Source organism: Narcine bancroftii, chromosome 9 (genome assembly GCF_036971445.1).
Source record: "Narcine bancroftii isolate sNarBan1 chromosome 9, sNarBan1.hap1, whole genome shotgun sequence".
Classification (NCBI taxonomy): domain Eukaryota; kingdom Metazoa; phylum Chordata; class Chondrichthyes; order Torpediniformes; family Narcinidae; genus Narcine; species Narcine bancroftii.
Window position 1 is genome coordinate 106,582,916 of NC_091477.1, and position 15,285 is coordinate 106,598,200.

General features: G+C 35.9%; 1 protein-coding gene across 1 annotated transcript in view; it reads left to right on the plus strand.

The window, feature by feature from the left end:
• Nucleotides 1-15,285, plus strand: part of LOC138743597 (fibrillin-1-like) — a 129,081-nt gene that overhangs the window by 37,481 nt on the left and 76,315 nt on the right. The window contains exons 17-22 of the mRNA XM_069899111.1: nucleotides 105-241; nucleotides 1,368-1,465; nucleotides 4,918-5,136; nucleotides 6,629-6,859; nucleotides 11,300-11,419; nucleotides 13,718-13,929. Of these exons, the coding sequence (XP_069755212.1) occupies nucleotides 105-241; nucleotides 1,368-1,465; nucleotides 4,918-5,136; nucleotides 6,629-6,859; nucleotides 11,300-11,419; nucleotides 13,718-13,929 (1,017 nt within the window). The remainder of the gene's footprint in view (nucleotides 1-104; nucleotides 242-1,367; nucleotides 1,466-4,917; nucleotides 5,137-6,628; nucleotides 6,860-11,299; nucleotides 11,420-13,717; nucleotides 13,930-15,285) is intronic.

Below are 15,285 nucleotides of genomic sequence, written 5' to 3' on the forward strand. Positions count from 1 at the left end.
CTGACAGTGAATCTGGGCAGAAAGATCTTTCCAGCATGAACTGGCCCACAGTACCATGTTTCTACATTAATGGAATAACAAAGTTGACTTTTTCTCTTTTTCAGACCAATACATACCAAGCAACCTTAGTAACTGATGGTATATTCTCCTTCTGCTTAATTCAATTCAAAGATGGTGGAATGAACTGGGAATATTCCTTTAGACCTTTCCAGAAAAATTATGCCCTCATGGGATATTTCAGGTATCAATACTATACATTAATATGAAGATTTTCTCAGCCATAAATTTCTAGTATTAACATGGAATTTCAGTAATAATAATCATGAAATTACCATTTATTTCTTAACCTGAGAGCAGAATCAGGGTGTTCAGGTGTTTGTTTGCAGTAACTTTGAAGCTGCTATCAATGATTTAACGTAAAACTGCAAACTGAGCAGTGATGTTGAACTAAACAGAGTTTATCAAGGGCATATGTACTTTGGCTAATTGTCTAGCATTTATGAAAATAATTCAACTAAAGATCCTGCAACATACCTGAGAGCAGGGGTGTTAATAAAATTAATCTTAATGGAAGAGAATGGCTGCAATAAACTCAGATTGTAGAATTTAAATTGTATCTTGATCATCTATAGGAGAGTTTCACATCATTTTTTTTATTGAAACAGCTAATACAATCTCACTAATGGCATGTTAATTTGGATTTTTTTGATTGGTTATAATTTTTTAATGTTTTAGAAGGTTTTTAAATCTGCATGTTTTTCAATACAGAAACAAAATGATCTCTGAGATCTGAGAATATACTTTAGCCTACTCTTTCATTGTTTTTTTTATTGTGTAGGTGGGGTAGTCTTGATAGTTTCAAGGATGTCAGTCTTATATTTTCAATTATATTATACGGAAGACCTCACTGCAATGTGTCTCAATTGATGTGGCTTTCATCAAAATCAATGAGGACCTTTTTCAATCCACAAATCACTGCAAAATCCTGGGTGTTATTTTATTAGTACCAGCATCTCATTATAAGCAACAAGTCTGATTTTTATTTGCTTTCAAATCCAACTACTTGTCCTTGTATTATTCTTTAAGTTTTTCTTAATGAACTCAATTATACTGCACATTGAATGATATAAGTGTATTGGCCTTGAGGTAAGGAAGAACAGTTGAGATAAAAGCTTGAACTGAAGAAAAATTTAACATGCCTAATAATTCCTGGCATTTAGGTTCTTTAACATCATGAAATATTGGCCTGGAATGTTCCACTATTGCACAGTTTATTCGGTGGAGCTTTTGTTTATGCAATTACTTCTGCTTTGGTCCATGTTCATTGTCTTACAAACTGATACTATTTCAATTGTTTTTATTTACAGTAAATCTACATTTTTAATCTTTAATGACCCTCAGACCAGATTTAATGTGGATCCTGAACGAATCTACCGTCCAGATAAGTATCCTGGTCATAAAACAGGTAAGACATGTTAATGATAGAAGTAAAAGTGCAACAAGGTCTTGTAATGTTTTGCTGTTTTAAAGGGTCAGTCTTCCACTGATGCTATTCACCTGAATAATGAAAATTTGAAAGAGATGTCAATTACTTTAAGATGTTCAGTTTTTAATGTAATTTGGTATAGTTGTCAAACCTTACAATGATAATTTGATTGTAACTATAAATCTGTAGTACTTTTAACAGTATAACCTTAGGATTCCTTTGACTGTGCAAACACATGCACTGGAACTTGGTTAAGTTAATCAGGTCAGGGTTATTCTCCAGTCATACTCTTCCATCATTTTAACAAATAAAGCAATGAAATTCTTGCCCACTCTCAGAACATGTACAATATGGTCTACTAATATCAGTAAAAACACTTCCATTATTTCCTGGCATTTTGAATTGCATCAAGATTGTTTTAACATTGCAGCTTTCACCTTGAGAATTTCAGCATGTTAAATAAATAGTTTTTGATCAAGGAGACAAATATGCAGGGAGATCACAGATAGCCATAGGATTAATAGATTTGTTATAGTAGGTAATGTTAACTCTCTTAAATCAACTAGAAGTACCACAGTGTTAAGTGATTAGTTGAGGCAGAATTTAAATGCATCTTGTTTTGTCAAAGCAAAATATGGATAGCTCTTCTAGAAATGGGACAGCACTCGACATACTTTTCGAAATTGAGGATGAGCAAATGACTGAAGTATCAGTGGAGGACTTTGGGAACAGTGACAATAATTCTACTAGTTTTAAAATAGTTCGTGAAAGTGAGAGGATTGGTTCAAAAGTCCCAAAATGGGGGCTAATATTTATGGCATTAGGCTGGGACTTGAAAAAGCTGATTGGGAGAGGTGGGAGCAGGTAAAGAGACTTTCGGCAAGTGGGAGGCTTTTCAAATTGAGATAGGGAGAGTTCAGGGCCAATTTGTTCCTGTTAGAGCAGGGCTGGGCAACTTATGGCCCACGGTCCAGATCCGGCCTGTGATCCAAATTTATCTTACCCGCAACCAAATGCACAAGAACCATGTTCCCCCAGCCCACCGATACACGTACAGCTATGTGCCCCTTACTGTCCTTTCGGGCAACATCTGACCCCCCCCCGTCAATGCCTCCGCCACCACCCCCTGCCCCCCCAGTCTGTGTCCTTCACCCCCCCGCACCCCGGTTAGTGCCCCTCCAGGTATACAAGGAATACACACCTGTTTCTTTCATGCTCTGCACATCCTTCCTCATCCTACTGTTGGCTCTCAATTTACACAATGGCAAATACAACATGGCGTCCACCAAGGCCAGCTCTCACGAGACCTCCTTGTCACTATTTATTTTGACTCATTTTTAAATTTCATTTATAGTAGCATCAGTGTGGCCCGCTGTTCGACCACTGACATACCATTCAGTCCACGCATAGTAAAAGATTGCCAGGCCCTGTGTTAGAGAGAGGACCAAGGCTGGCAGGATTAGGAAATCCAGGCTGATGAGGATATTGAGCCTGTGTTCAGGAAAAATGGAGGTGTATGTCAGGTATAGGCAACTGAAATTAATTGAGTCCCTTGAAATGTATAAAGGATGTAGCAGTACACTTAAGCAGGAAATCAATAAGGGAACATGGGATAGTTTTGGCAGAAGGTAAGGGAAAATCCTGAGAGATTCATATCAAAAGCAAAAAGGTACATAGTGAGATAATAAGTCCTTAAGGACGAGACATGAGTCAGGTCTTAAATGAATACTTTTCATCTATATTTACCACAGAAGCTAGGAAATTCAGGGAAAAAAAATGAAAACCTGAAACATATTGATATTTCAAAAGAAGAAGTGTTGGTGGTCTTGAGTTAAATAAACATAGCTAAATCTATGGAGGCTGTTCTCTAGAATATTGTTTGGATCGTGACAGAGATTTTTGTATCATATTTCATCAGACATAAAGTACCATTTAACAAGGAGTCAATTACTGTTTTTCTTTTATTTAAGAAGGACCGCAGGGACAAGGGGCAGTGAGCCTAACTTTACCAGTGCTGGAAAGGTTACCGGAAGGGATTCTGAGAGCATCTATCCACATTTGGAAAGACAAAGACTAATTGTGGATAGTCTGCAAAGCTTTGTGCACCTGGAATATTGTGCACCATACTATACAGAGTTTATGGCTAAATTAGAGAGAATGCAGAAAAGAACCACAAGGATGTTGCCAGAATGGAGAGGCTTGGGTTATAAGGGACTGAACAGATTGTTCCCCGCCTGACTTGCGCTGCCAGTCTCTTGCCCGCCCAACTCGTGCTGCTGTCTCTCTCCCCATTTGCCGGATTTTGGAGCTTTCTGGATTTTAGATGTCCGGATAAAGGATTGTGTACCTGTACTAGGCAAAAGATATCTCAATGGTCTGCATCCAAAACAACCACTATCACCGCACCTTGGTATATGTGACATGAAATTGAACTTGAAATGCAAGCAAATGGGATTATTTCTGAACGGCATCTAGGAAGATGGAAATCTTTCCTCACCCTTTAATTCTGATTAATTTTAAGTGATAAATCATGGTTGAAGCAATTTGAAAATGTTTCCAATAAAACACCTGTGATCTTAATGAACAAGGAAAACAATAATTTATCTCTTTAAACAGTGCAATTTAAACAAATGAACTATCAAAGCTCTTAAATCAAATTGTATATCTGGTTATTTAATAAAATTATTGTTTCCTGCCTTGCACCCTTCTGTAGTTCCAGGCTCACTGTTCTCCTTTGTATCATGCACCCTGACAGACCAACCAGTCCTCTGAGGGTTCCACATAATCCTTAGCAAACTACATCCAGAATTTCTCACTTCCTCCAGGCAATTAGCTGCTCATCAATCTAAGAGTCTATTATTAGCCGACAGCCACAGTCTTTCTTCTTCCATTCACTCTTGCAGCTTTTATTAGCTTTTAAATGCCTTTAACAGTGACTGACACATTATGCTGCAGGAGTTAATGGAAGTGCAGATAAACTGTCCCATGACTACTTTCAGCTACACAAACATTTGTAGACAATGTTGTAGTTATATTGAAAATTGTCCATGAATTTGTTGTTGCAACTTGATTGTCATGTTCCCTGCAATACAATAATAACTGTACTTCTCAAGTATTTCTTTGGTTACATGTATAGCTAGGAGATATGGGAAAAAGACAATGTAATTCATTTTAATTGCATTGCATTGGATGACATTATTTAACTCATTAATGAGGACTTGCAATGATTATATTCATCACAAGAATTTGTTGGATCTAAAATAAATTAAGAGCATTGAATTCTATTTCCAGAATGGCTTAGTCCATTTCAGCCATTAGCATCATAAACCCAAGTTTCCCATAATTATACAAATATTACTACCATCAGTGTTGGATCTGATTTTGATTTCTTACTTTATCTTTTAATCTGTATAATTTTACTCCTCTTATAGGTAAAAAAGGACGGTGGGCTTATCGTTTGGAAAAAAATAATATATTTACAAGGAACCCAAGACAAAGATGCATTGATTGGTATTTAAAAGAACCTTTCCCATTTTGGAGCTTCTTCACTTCGCCTTGTCCCTGTTCTTTTTGGCAGGCTAATTTTGACAATTCCTTTATATGGGGAAACACTATAAAATTTTATGGATATGATGTTAAAGAACCTCAAGGTAATATTTAATTTCCTTATTTGGTATTCATGTAATAAGAAATAACAGCAGAAATGTTGAATAGCAGAAAATTATCTCAAAATCTTGCAAACTTTTTGCTTGTGCTACTTTTGAATGTTCCAATTCTTAATGGTTTATGTACTGGAGCTTTCAGCCTCAGTAACCTGTGTAGAAGCACACAGCTCCACATGCTTTCAAATTATTAAAAGTTTTTGCTATGTATGGCTAAGAATCAGCCCAAGATAAATACATCAGCAGATAATGAAATATTTATAACAAAAGGTCAAGCTCTTAGAAAGGACTAAGCAGCAAATCCTCTTCTCTGTTATTTTCTGCAACTGTGCACATTTCCTTGCTTCATATATTTTTTTCCGGACCCAAAGATTAAGTTTGAATATACATCTATCACCTACAGGCACAGTAGTATATTTCAAGATTTTTTTTGCTTCTTGGCCTTTGGCTAATTACCTGAAGTTTGTGCCCTTTGATCCCAGACCTCTAATCTCTTCTGCCCTAAAGAGTTTAATGGAATGGATGTAGTTGAGGATTTAAAATGGAAAACAGCTTTTGACAGATGCCAATTATTGCAATACCTTTCTAAATAAGCAATCTGATTTTGTGTCAATCCCACCATAAATGAATGGCCCAACCTAATTTATAGCCTTGTGACATGGAAAAAGTTAGATCTCCTTTCTCATCATTTATGGTTAGGGAATGAGAGGTTAAAATTACACCAAAACAGTCTGCTTTTTCCTTCATTAGTGAAAACTAACTCAAAGGATTATAGGAAAAATAATCTCAGGGTTGTATGTGATGTCAGATATGTACTCTGAAAATAAATCAGAAAATTAAAAGAAATAAAAAATATCATGGAAGTACTTTTGGTTTACATGAAATGTTAAAACAACATAGTAGTTAACAGGCCAGCTATCATCTAGACAGATGCACGATGCAAACACAAGTCAGAATTTCATAGCTGAAATTCAGTTATATTGTATCTTAAAGAAAATGTCATAAGTAATAATGATAGTGAGATGACTGATTTGTTGGAAAATAAAACTGATGCACTTACAGCCAACAGAAAGGGAAATTTGCTGACCTTGCCCCAACTCGTCCATATGTTATCCAAGACCTGCAACAATAAGGTTGGCCTTTAGATGACTTGGAACCATAGATCAATGCAGCACAGAAATAGGCCCTTCAGCACATCCGACGGGAAAAAAAATCTAGCACACCAATTACATCAGAGTCAATTAGGAATGGGCAATAAATCCACAAGAACACCTACATTCTTTGAATTAATAGAATTAAGGAATTTAAGCTAAACATTTTGAAGGAACCTGAACTATCGCTTAAAGGACTATTTAAAATGAGAACTCTTAACTTGCAACCTATATTTTAGAGGTGAATTTATGTAGGATATAAGGCAAAGCTTGTGAATATATTGAGTAATTGCATGCAAATTAAATATGGTTGAATTTTTTTTCCCCAGATTTATTTTTAACATTCCAAAGCCGGTTTCCTAACAGGCAGGGGTCAGGTGTAAGGTGTTACTATTCAAGAAATGGTGGTCTAATCTATGGTGATAGAGAACGATTTCTTCCAACACCATGGACTCACTTCAACAGATGGGTTTGGTTGTGGAGAGGATTCTCGTTTTATTTGCAGCAAAGGAATAATTACTTCCAAAACACTTTACCAATGCTGAGAGCTACCTATCAAGGTGAAAAGAAAATGTTACTTTCATTACTATTTTACAATTTTATTGGAAAGACCAAGGAAGTAAATCAATTGTTAACAATGTGCAATTATTTCCTTAGCAATTATGTTACGAATAACACTATTGGTTGAAATGTAATTGTTTAGCTTTTGATGAATAAATTATTAAAATCCTTGCATCATTAAACCAATTATAAATGCAAATTAAGGTCTGCAGACATACTTTTTTACTTACAATTTTTCACTATTTAAATACCTGAAGAATGAGATAACAATTTCTGTGGTGAATATTTATTTGTTCTTGCCCCAGAAAATGCAAACATGTTAAATCATATCCACAATGGCTATATTTCCAAGAAGGAAATCTCAGATTTGAGAAAAAAAAGTAGAATCATTAATTCAGAATCCAGCTCTGCTAATCCAGCCAGAAAGACACACAAATCTGGATGTAGATTTTTGGAACAAATTGGAAGGGATCTTAAAAAAAACAAGTTTATGTAATATTCCTCAAAACCTGTGGTGATGTCCCTGAACCTGTCCAATAGAATAAAACTAGCCAAAACTCGCTCTGAACTCTAAAAGTTTATTGAAACTATGTAATTCTTCTACCTAAAAAAGGTAAAATACTGCAAATGATACAACACAGGATATTATAAGAAACTAAAAAAAAATTTATATCTTATATGTTTAAAAAAAGGTTACAAACTAAAATAAATTTTTAATTTTTTACATTTTTAATTTTAAAATTTAGACATATAGCACGGTAACAGGCCATTTCGGCCCACGAGACCATGACGCCCAATTCACAACCCATTAACTTTCACCCCTGTGATTTTTTTTTTAAACGGTGGGAGGAAACCAGAGCCCCCAAAGAAAACACACTCATATATGGGGAGTACATACAAACACCTTACAGCCGGCGCAGGGCTTGAACCCCATGTACCTTGCACTTCCATAGCTTTTGCTTTCAAACAACTTTATACAGGTATTAAATCTTAATTAACAGTAACCGCAACTCCCATAAATTAGTGCCAACTCTGATTCTGGATGTAAGTCACCCTGGCCAACATCTGCAAAGACTGATTGAACCCATTTGTCATTTCTATGCAAATCAAATACCCACTTGTATAATAGCAGGAATCACGCCCATGACAAATGATTGAGCCTTGCGTGTATAGTTTATTCACATACTTCTGGCCTAAAATTCCTTTGTCACTAATTTTCATAAAAGGATTGTTGAAATGTGGAAGATGCCCGAGAGTGGAAATTAGAGAAGCTGTTTCTAATTGACAGAAGGGGCAGACAATTAGAGGAACACCATAGGGAAAGATATTCTCCAAGCTTTAGGACATCTCTACCCAATGACAAATTTCATCAATGGCTTTATGACCAGAAATATATTTATCTCCAAGAACAATATAGTTTAACCACCACAACCTCCAGTACAGAAAATTCTAAAGGTCATCTAACTTCTGAGTGAAGAAATGTTCTTCATCTTATACCTTTACAGCCTGCTTTTTATTTTGAAACTCTGTCCCTGAACCTCAACTTCTCAGACAGGTTGATAAAAATGTGAAGAGAGTTAAGTTTATTGTAAGATTGGTGTATGTTATGTTCTATGATTCATTGTAACCATTGGTCTAGGTCTATAGACACAAGATACCATGGTTTGAAGGTTACAGCCACTGAAGAGATTGGTCAAGGTCAGAAATTTCAGTGGGGTTGGGATCTGATTGTCTCAAGTTAGTTGGGTATTTTGATAAGGCTGGAGAAGGATTCTCACTTCTCTTTGACCTTAGGTAATGATGGAAAACCACAGTTTCATTTGAAAATCCACCCTTCCCTTCATTAGCCAAGTTTTATGCAATTATTGAAACCAAATCCAGAAGATAGATAACATTTTGAAAGCAAATTTAAATGAAGTACACCATCCAAAATCCCAAGTGAGACAAGCAGTAATGTTAGCAAGGCAATAAAAAGGAAGGCTGAAGAACTGGTAGGCATGGGGGGATTCAGGTACCTGGGTCTTTTGGGCTAATTTCTAGTGCAGATGGGAACTGTAGAAGAGGATGACCAACATCTAAACTTGAGGGGCACAATATCCTAGCAGGGAGATTTGGTATTGCTACTCAGGAAGATTTAAACTTCTGTGGCTCTTTCATGGTAGGCTAATCTAAAAGGAACAGATGCTGGGATCCATAGTGAATTAATAGTTTGGATCCAGAAATGGTTGGTCCACAGAAGACAGAGGGTTGTGGTGGAAGGTTGTTATTCTGGTTGGAGGCCAGAGTGGTGTTCTGCAAGGAGTAGCGTCGGAACACGTTGTTTGTAATGTATATAAATGATGGATGAAAAGGTAGATGAGAAGATGGGCTGATTTGTAAGTTGAAAATTACACTCTGGTGGAGCTATGGACAGTGTAGAGGGCTATTAAAGAATACAACAGTTACAGAAATGGGGAATGAAATGGCAGATGGAGTTTAATCTAAACAAGAGTGAGGTGTTGAACCTTTGGAGGTTAAAGGTAAGGGACAAGTAGATATAGAATGGCAGGACTCTTAAAACATTAAAATGAAGAGTGTTTTTGGGGGGGGGGGGGGTGGGCGCAGGTCCAGGTCTTTAGTGCCTTGAAAGTAGCTAAGCAAGTAGATAGGGTTGTAAAGAAGGCATATGACAAGTTTGCCTTCATTGGACAGATCTTTGAATATAAAAGTAAGGAAGTTTTGTTGCAGTTAATCAAAACTTTGCTTCTGTTGACCTTGAAGTATTGTGTGCATTTGTGGTAGTCCCATTACAGGAAGGATAGAGAAGCATTGGAAAGGGTAGAAATTTACCAGGATGCTTCCAACATTAGAGAGTATGAACTATGGGTGGAGATTGGGCAAACATGGATTACTTTCTCTGGAGTGGCAAAGGTTAAGGGATCAGATAGAATTTTATAACATTATGAAAGTCAGAATTTTTTTTCAGGGCTAAAATATCACACATTAGAGGGTGTGTTTAAGATGGGAAGGGACCCTTCTAGGTTCAAAAGTAAAACATGAAAGTCTGCAGACAATGCCAGAGCAACTCAGCAGGTCCAACAATGTCTTTTAAACTGCAGCACTGTGTATAAAAGTTGGGCAGTCATATTGTAGCTTCATAAAAGTTTTGTAGGCCACATTTGGAGTACTGTTTTCAATTCTAATTACCACATTACAAGTGGGATGTGGAGGCTTTGGAGAGGATGCAATATAGATTCATTGAGATGTTGTCTTGGATTGAAGAGTGTTAAAGGGGTTAGACAAATTTGGATTGTTTTCACTAGAACATCCAGGTGACCTGACAGAAGTAGTTAAAATTATAATATGTATAGATAAGGTATGTAGTCAAAATCTATTTTTCAAGGTGCAAATATCAAATACAAGAGGGCATCTTGCATATGTGTATATATATATATATATATATATCACACACACACACACACACACACACGTGCGTCAGGTCACTCGCCGGCTACTCAGTGACTAAATCAGCTCCCCAGCCAGGCTTGTCTGCTGTGGAGGGTGGATAGACACCCTGCAAGATGAAAAACAAGACCTGTCAAAGGATGCATGAACCCTCTTATAAGGTCAACGGCCATCTAGCAAACATGTGCTGTGAAGCATGGAAGGGGCACTCTAGCCATCTTGGACTTCACCATGCCGCTAGATCCAGGAAGGGATTTCAAGAAGGTGGGTCTAGACCTGTGCAACCCCTACTCCCCTAAATCTATTCACGCACACGCTGTTCCTTTCTGAGGAGTGGGGTATCAAACCCCACAAACTGACTGAAAGGAACTATCATCATCCTATGGGATGGAATAGCCAGAAAAAAAAAATGAATAGGCAGGGAATAGAGTAAAACAGGCAGATGGGTTTAACTATACAGTGCAGGCATGGTTGGCTGATGGACCTTTTCCTATGTTATAATGAACTGTTCTATGCCTCCATTAAATTATGAGTGAATGAAATGAGGCAGATTTGAAGGGAAACAAAAATAAAATCTAATGAGATAGCAACTTCTCATCCATTACAAACTCACCTGATTTGGGGTTTAAATGATCTCCCAATTCTTGGATCAAGGTAAGTTTAGTTAAATATAAGTTTCCATTTTTTTTAGAAAAGTAAAAAGTGCCTCTTTCATCATTGATAATTTATGAGATTGTGTAACTCGATGTTGAAAATCCTACAATAAAATCTAGAAACTTTAACTTTTGAGAGCACTAAGCAGTTCCAGTTATCTGCAGATATAAAGCTGGCTCCAAAGGTATTTTTATGTATTGGTTTCCCATTCTTTATTACAAGGCAATTATTTTAAGGAAACTTTTCCTTTGTTGTTGGTAAATATTGTTCATGCTGAACGTGTTTCCTGTTAAGTTGATCACTTTTTATTAATAATAATTTTTCACTGTCAAACCATTTAGATGAGGAAGTTGATCCATACAATGATTGCTGCAGAGATGCTGGTGATAATTATTTCTGTTTCCTTTACCGAATGAAGAGACCACAAGACTTTTGCTTTGGATACATTCCTCCACGGATAGGTACTCTATTTCATTTGAAGTATATGGTAATATTGTGTAGCATTTACTTTTGATAAAATCAGCAAACTGTTTTTATCATCCTGCTGATTTTATTAATTTTGTTCTCAGTAGTTTAAATTTAGCAATTTACTGCCTCAAGATAATACAAGATTTAGATTATCCTGGACCAGGACTGCAATTTCTTCACACCCACATATATCTGGGACAGATGAGGCGGGATCACTATGCTACACATTGGAATCCAGGGGTGAAGTCTAAGTGTAAACTTGGCCATGAACATTGATTTCAATTTTTTTTAACTAATAATTTGATGTCATTTAAACTAATTTACAAAGACATATAAACAGAGAGATAATCAAAAACATTAAAATGAAGAAAAATAACTAAAGGAAAACTTATGTATTCCTTTCCTCCTTCTCCTGAAATTTACCATCACTATTAAAATCAACGGGGAATAATGCTAGGAGAGACATGATGTAGGATCTCAAGCCTGAGCCCACTCATTAGACTCCAGGGAGGGAAATAAATCCTTCTGAATCTGGAGTCACAGCAAGGGACTACATTAGCTGAACATGATTTTGCCTTTTTTCAAAAATAATTTTAATAAAAATAAACATATGTCTAATTTGATACCAAATTAGATGGCTTTGTAAGGGGAAAGTTGAATTTTTTGAGGAGGTAACAAAAGAGACTGACTATATAAGGATGAGAGGAGACTTAATAGAGGTCTACAAGATTCTGAGAGGCAACACTTTTTTCCCAAGCATGAGTAGCAAATAACAGAGGACATCTGTACAAAATGAAAGAAGGAAAATTTAGTTTGTTTTTTTTTTTACACAGAGGGTTGTAAGTGCCTGAAATGCCTTGGTGGTGGAGGCTGAAACATTAGGGGCATTTAAGAGACCCTTAGACACGCACATGGATGAAAGTCAAATAGAGCGTTATGAGGCCAGAAGGTTTAGTGTTTATATGCAGGAATATATAGGACAGCACAACATCAAGGGCCAAAAAGGCTGTGCTGTAGTGTTCAATAAGCATGTATCCTTCAATTCATTCTCTTCTGAAATGGTACTACTCTTTGGTTCCAAAGCATCCAGAATTCTCTTGCAACTGTCAAAAATTTCTCATAAGACTAAGTATCCTCTGACCTCGACTCAGTTCTAATAAACTAACTAATTGCCATGAGAAGGTTGAGAACACAGCAAATAAAATTGCACTGTCATTTAGATATTGAGAAATAAATTATTTTAGTTTAAGTAATAGCCTAACCTAGGCTAGGCTTAACCTACATAAGATTACTTTGTTTTCATGAAAGTAATGTCAAACTGTGAATTTTAAATGTTATGAAAAAAAAATTTTACGTAAGGGCAGTGGTGTTGCCGTCTGATTAGTAGCAACAACCCCTTTGAAAAATTGATGTTTCAGTACTTGATTTATTTTTGCTATAGTTTAGGATTAAAATGTAAAACTATAGTGTGAATCATTATTGTTTAAAACATAAGGACGTGGCATACAGTTCAGCAATTTATTTAAAAATTTGTGCACATAATGATTGCGTGAGTTTTAGAAAAAAAATTAGATATACAGCATGGTAACGGGTCCTTCACCCGTCGAGCCCGTGTCACCCAAATATCCCATTTCACCTACAATCCCCGTATGTTTTGAAATATGTAGTAATGTATTAAATTCTTGAGCAATTGTCATACAACCTGCATTTTCATGCATGTAACACTTCTCCATTCCTCATGGACACTGGATAGCTAAAAGTATACTGTGTTGGCATGGAACTAGGAAACATCATTGTGAGATCAGCAACCACTTGTTTGCATAGGGAGTGGCCATCTTTATTTTTCTCTCATCTACTTAAGGACGTTGATAATATAATTACAACATAAGGTAAGGTTATCACATTCTTCAACGTCACATTTTTCAAAGACAGGGTATTTCAGAATAAGATTTCAACTCCACAACGTATATCAGACTAGTGACAAAACTATGTGAAAATTTTAAAAGTGCAGCTAAGAGTGCTGCTCTCTCTGATTAACAATTTGAATGAAATGCAGTAACTTTGGTTAGCCTATTTTATGCAATCTGCATTTGACAGAGTATTCCAGGACACTTCATTTGAGTTTCTAAAACCAAAATGAAAAATATCAGTGACAAGAGATAGAGCTAATTTTAATTGCTTGCTGGTGCTATTCCAATTGAACAAGAAAAGTTACACTTTTCTAAATAACTTCCATCCTTAATTTTAATAAAAGACTTAAAAGTTGTTTTTTTTTGCTCAAAACTTATCAGGTTTGTTCTTTGGAGATCCTCATGTGGTGACCCTGGATGGAGTAAAATACACATTTAATGGTCTTGGAGAATTCATCCTATTAACTGTGAAAGATGAAAATGGCACGGTTACATTCAGTTTACAGGGTCGAACCCTTAGAGCTGGAGAAAATAGAACATCAGAGGCAACAAACTTTGTCGCGTTAGCAGCACAAGGACCCAGTGGAACAAAGGTGATTGGATTGGTCATAAGGAATTCATAGTAATTTCCATTAATATAATGAAATGGTAATCTTTTAGCTCAGGCAGTCATTCTTCAAGACCTAGATGGTCATACATTTTGTTTATCACACATATTTTGCATTGCAATACAATCCAAGCATCTGCAGACTTTCCTATTTAACGTGTGTACATTAAAGTCACATTCCAGATAATCAGAGCCTAATCTACATTAACATTTAGAACTGTAGTAATGGAGGTGATGTCTTGTTGGACCTGACAGGAATTGTATGAGATGTTAAATTAAGATATCTGTTGTTCAAATGAATAAAAAAACCTAAGAAATTCACCTGATATAATGGTAATTAATAGTTTAATGGATCAGTGTTAATAGTAATGCTTTGGTAAGGTTGTTACATTTCTTATAGAAATGTAAAATAAATTATAGAGATAAAATATTGAATATGTATTCTTAGTAAGTTAATTGTGGACTGGTACAGGGTCACACACAAAGTCAGCACATTTACAGATATACATTGAAATCAGAAAGAGTTCATTTTCGGAGACGATGTGTCTTGGAAAGATAGAACTAATGGATCTGAAGTGGATCTTAATTATTCAAGAACAATGGAATGTTTGCTTTATTAAAAACTGAAGTATCTAAGTACTCAATAAGAACTGCTGAGGGAAGTCATCTATTTTTAAACTAAATCACTTAAGCTTCTTGAACAGAGATGAGGTCAGAGGTTGTTATGGATATTGAGTGGTTTTGAAAAGGCCCGAAGTTTGGTAGAAATAAAATTGAGAGTCATGTGGTTTCCAAGAATTGGGACTGTCCTCACTGATGATGTAACTGACACATGATTTGGAGAATATATATTATCAAATTCAGCCATTTTTTGGATCAGTTTTACAGAAGTCAAGACATACATAGGAGTTGGAACCTTGTGGAAGACAGAGTTGAATTACAGTAACCAGAATAGGTGCTATTATGTGTTACTTCTAAATAAAAGGGGAAACACAGAATAAATATATTTCAAAAGAGAAGCAACTTCTGACTGTCTTTTTAAGATAAAGATGACAGTCTTTGACATTTGATAAAGATGACATTTAGAAAACAGATTCTAAAATCTTCATTCCAAGGAAGAAGACATCCTGGAAAGACAGGATGTTTATCATCCTTTTCATAGGAGATGAATTTCTGGCTCAGAAAATGGTCATTTCTATTTACAGAATATCTCAAGGAGCTTGTCAAACGGTTTGTGAGTTTAAATAGGTCTGAAGATATGATGTTTAAAAGCACTTTATAATTTCTGAACTGAAAATTTAAACACACACACACACACACACACACACACACACACACACAC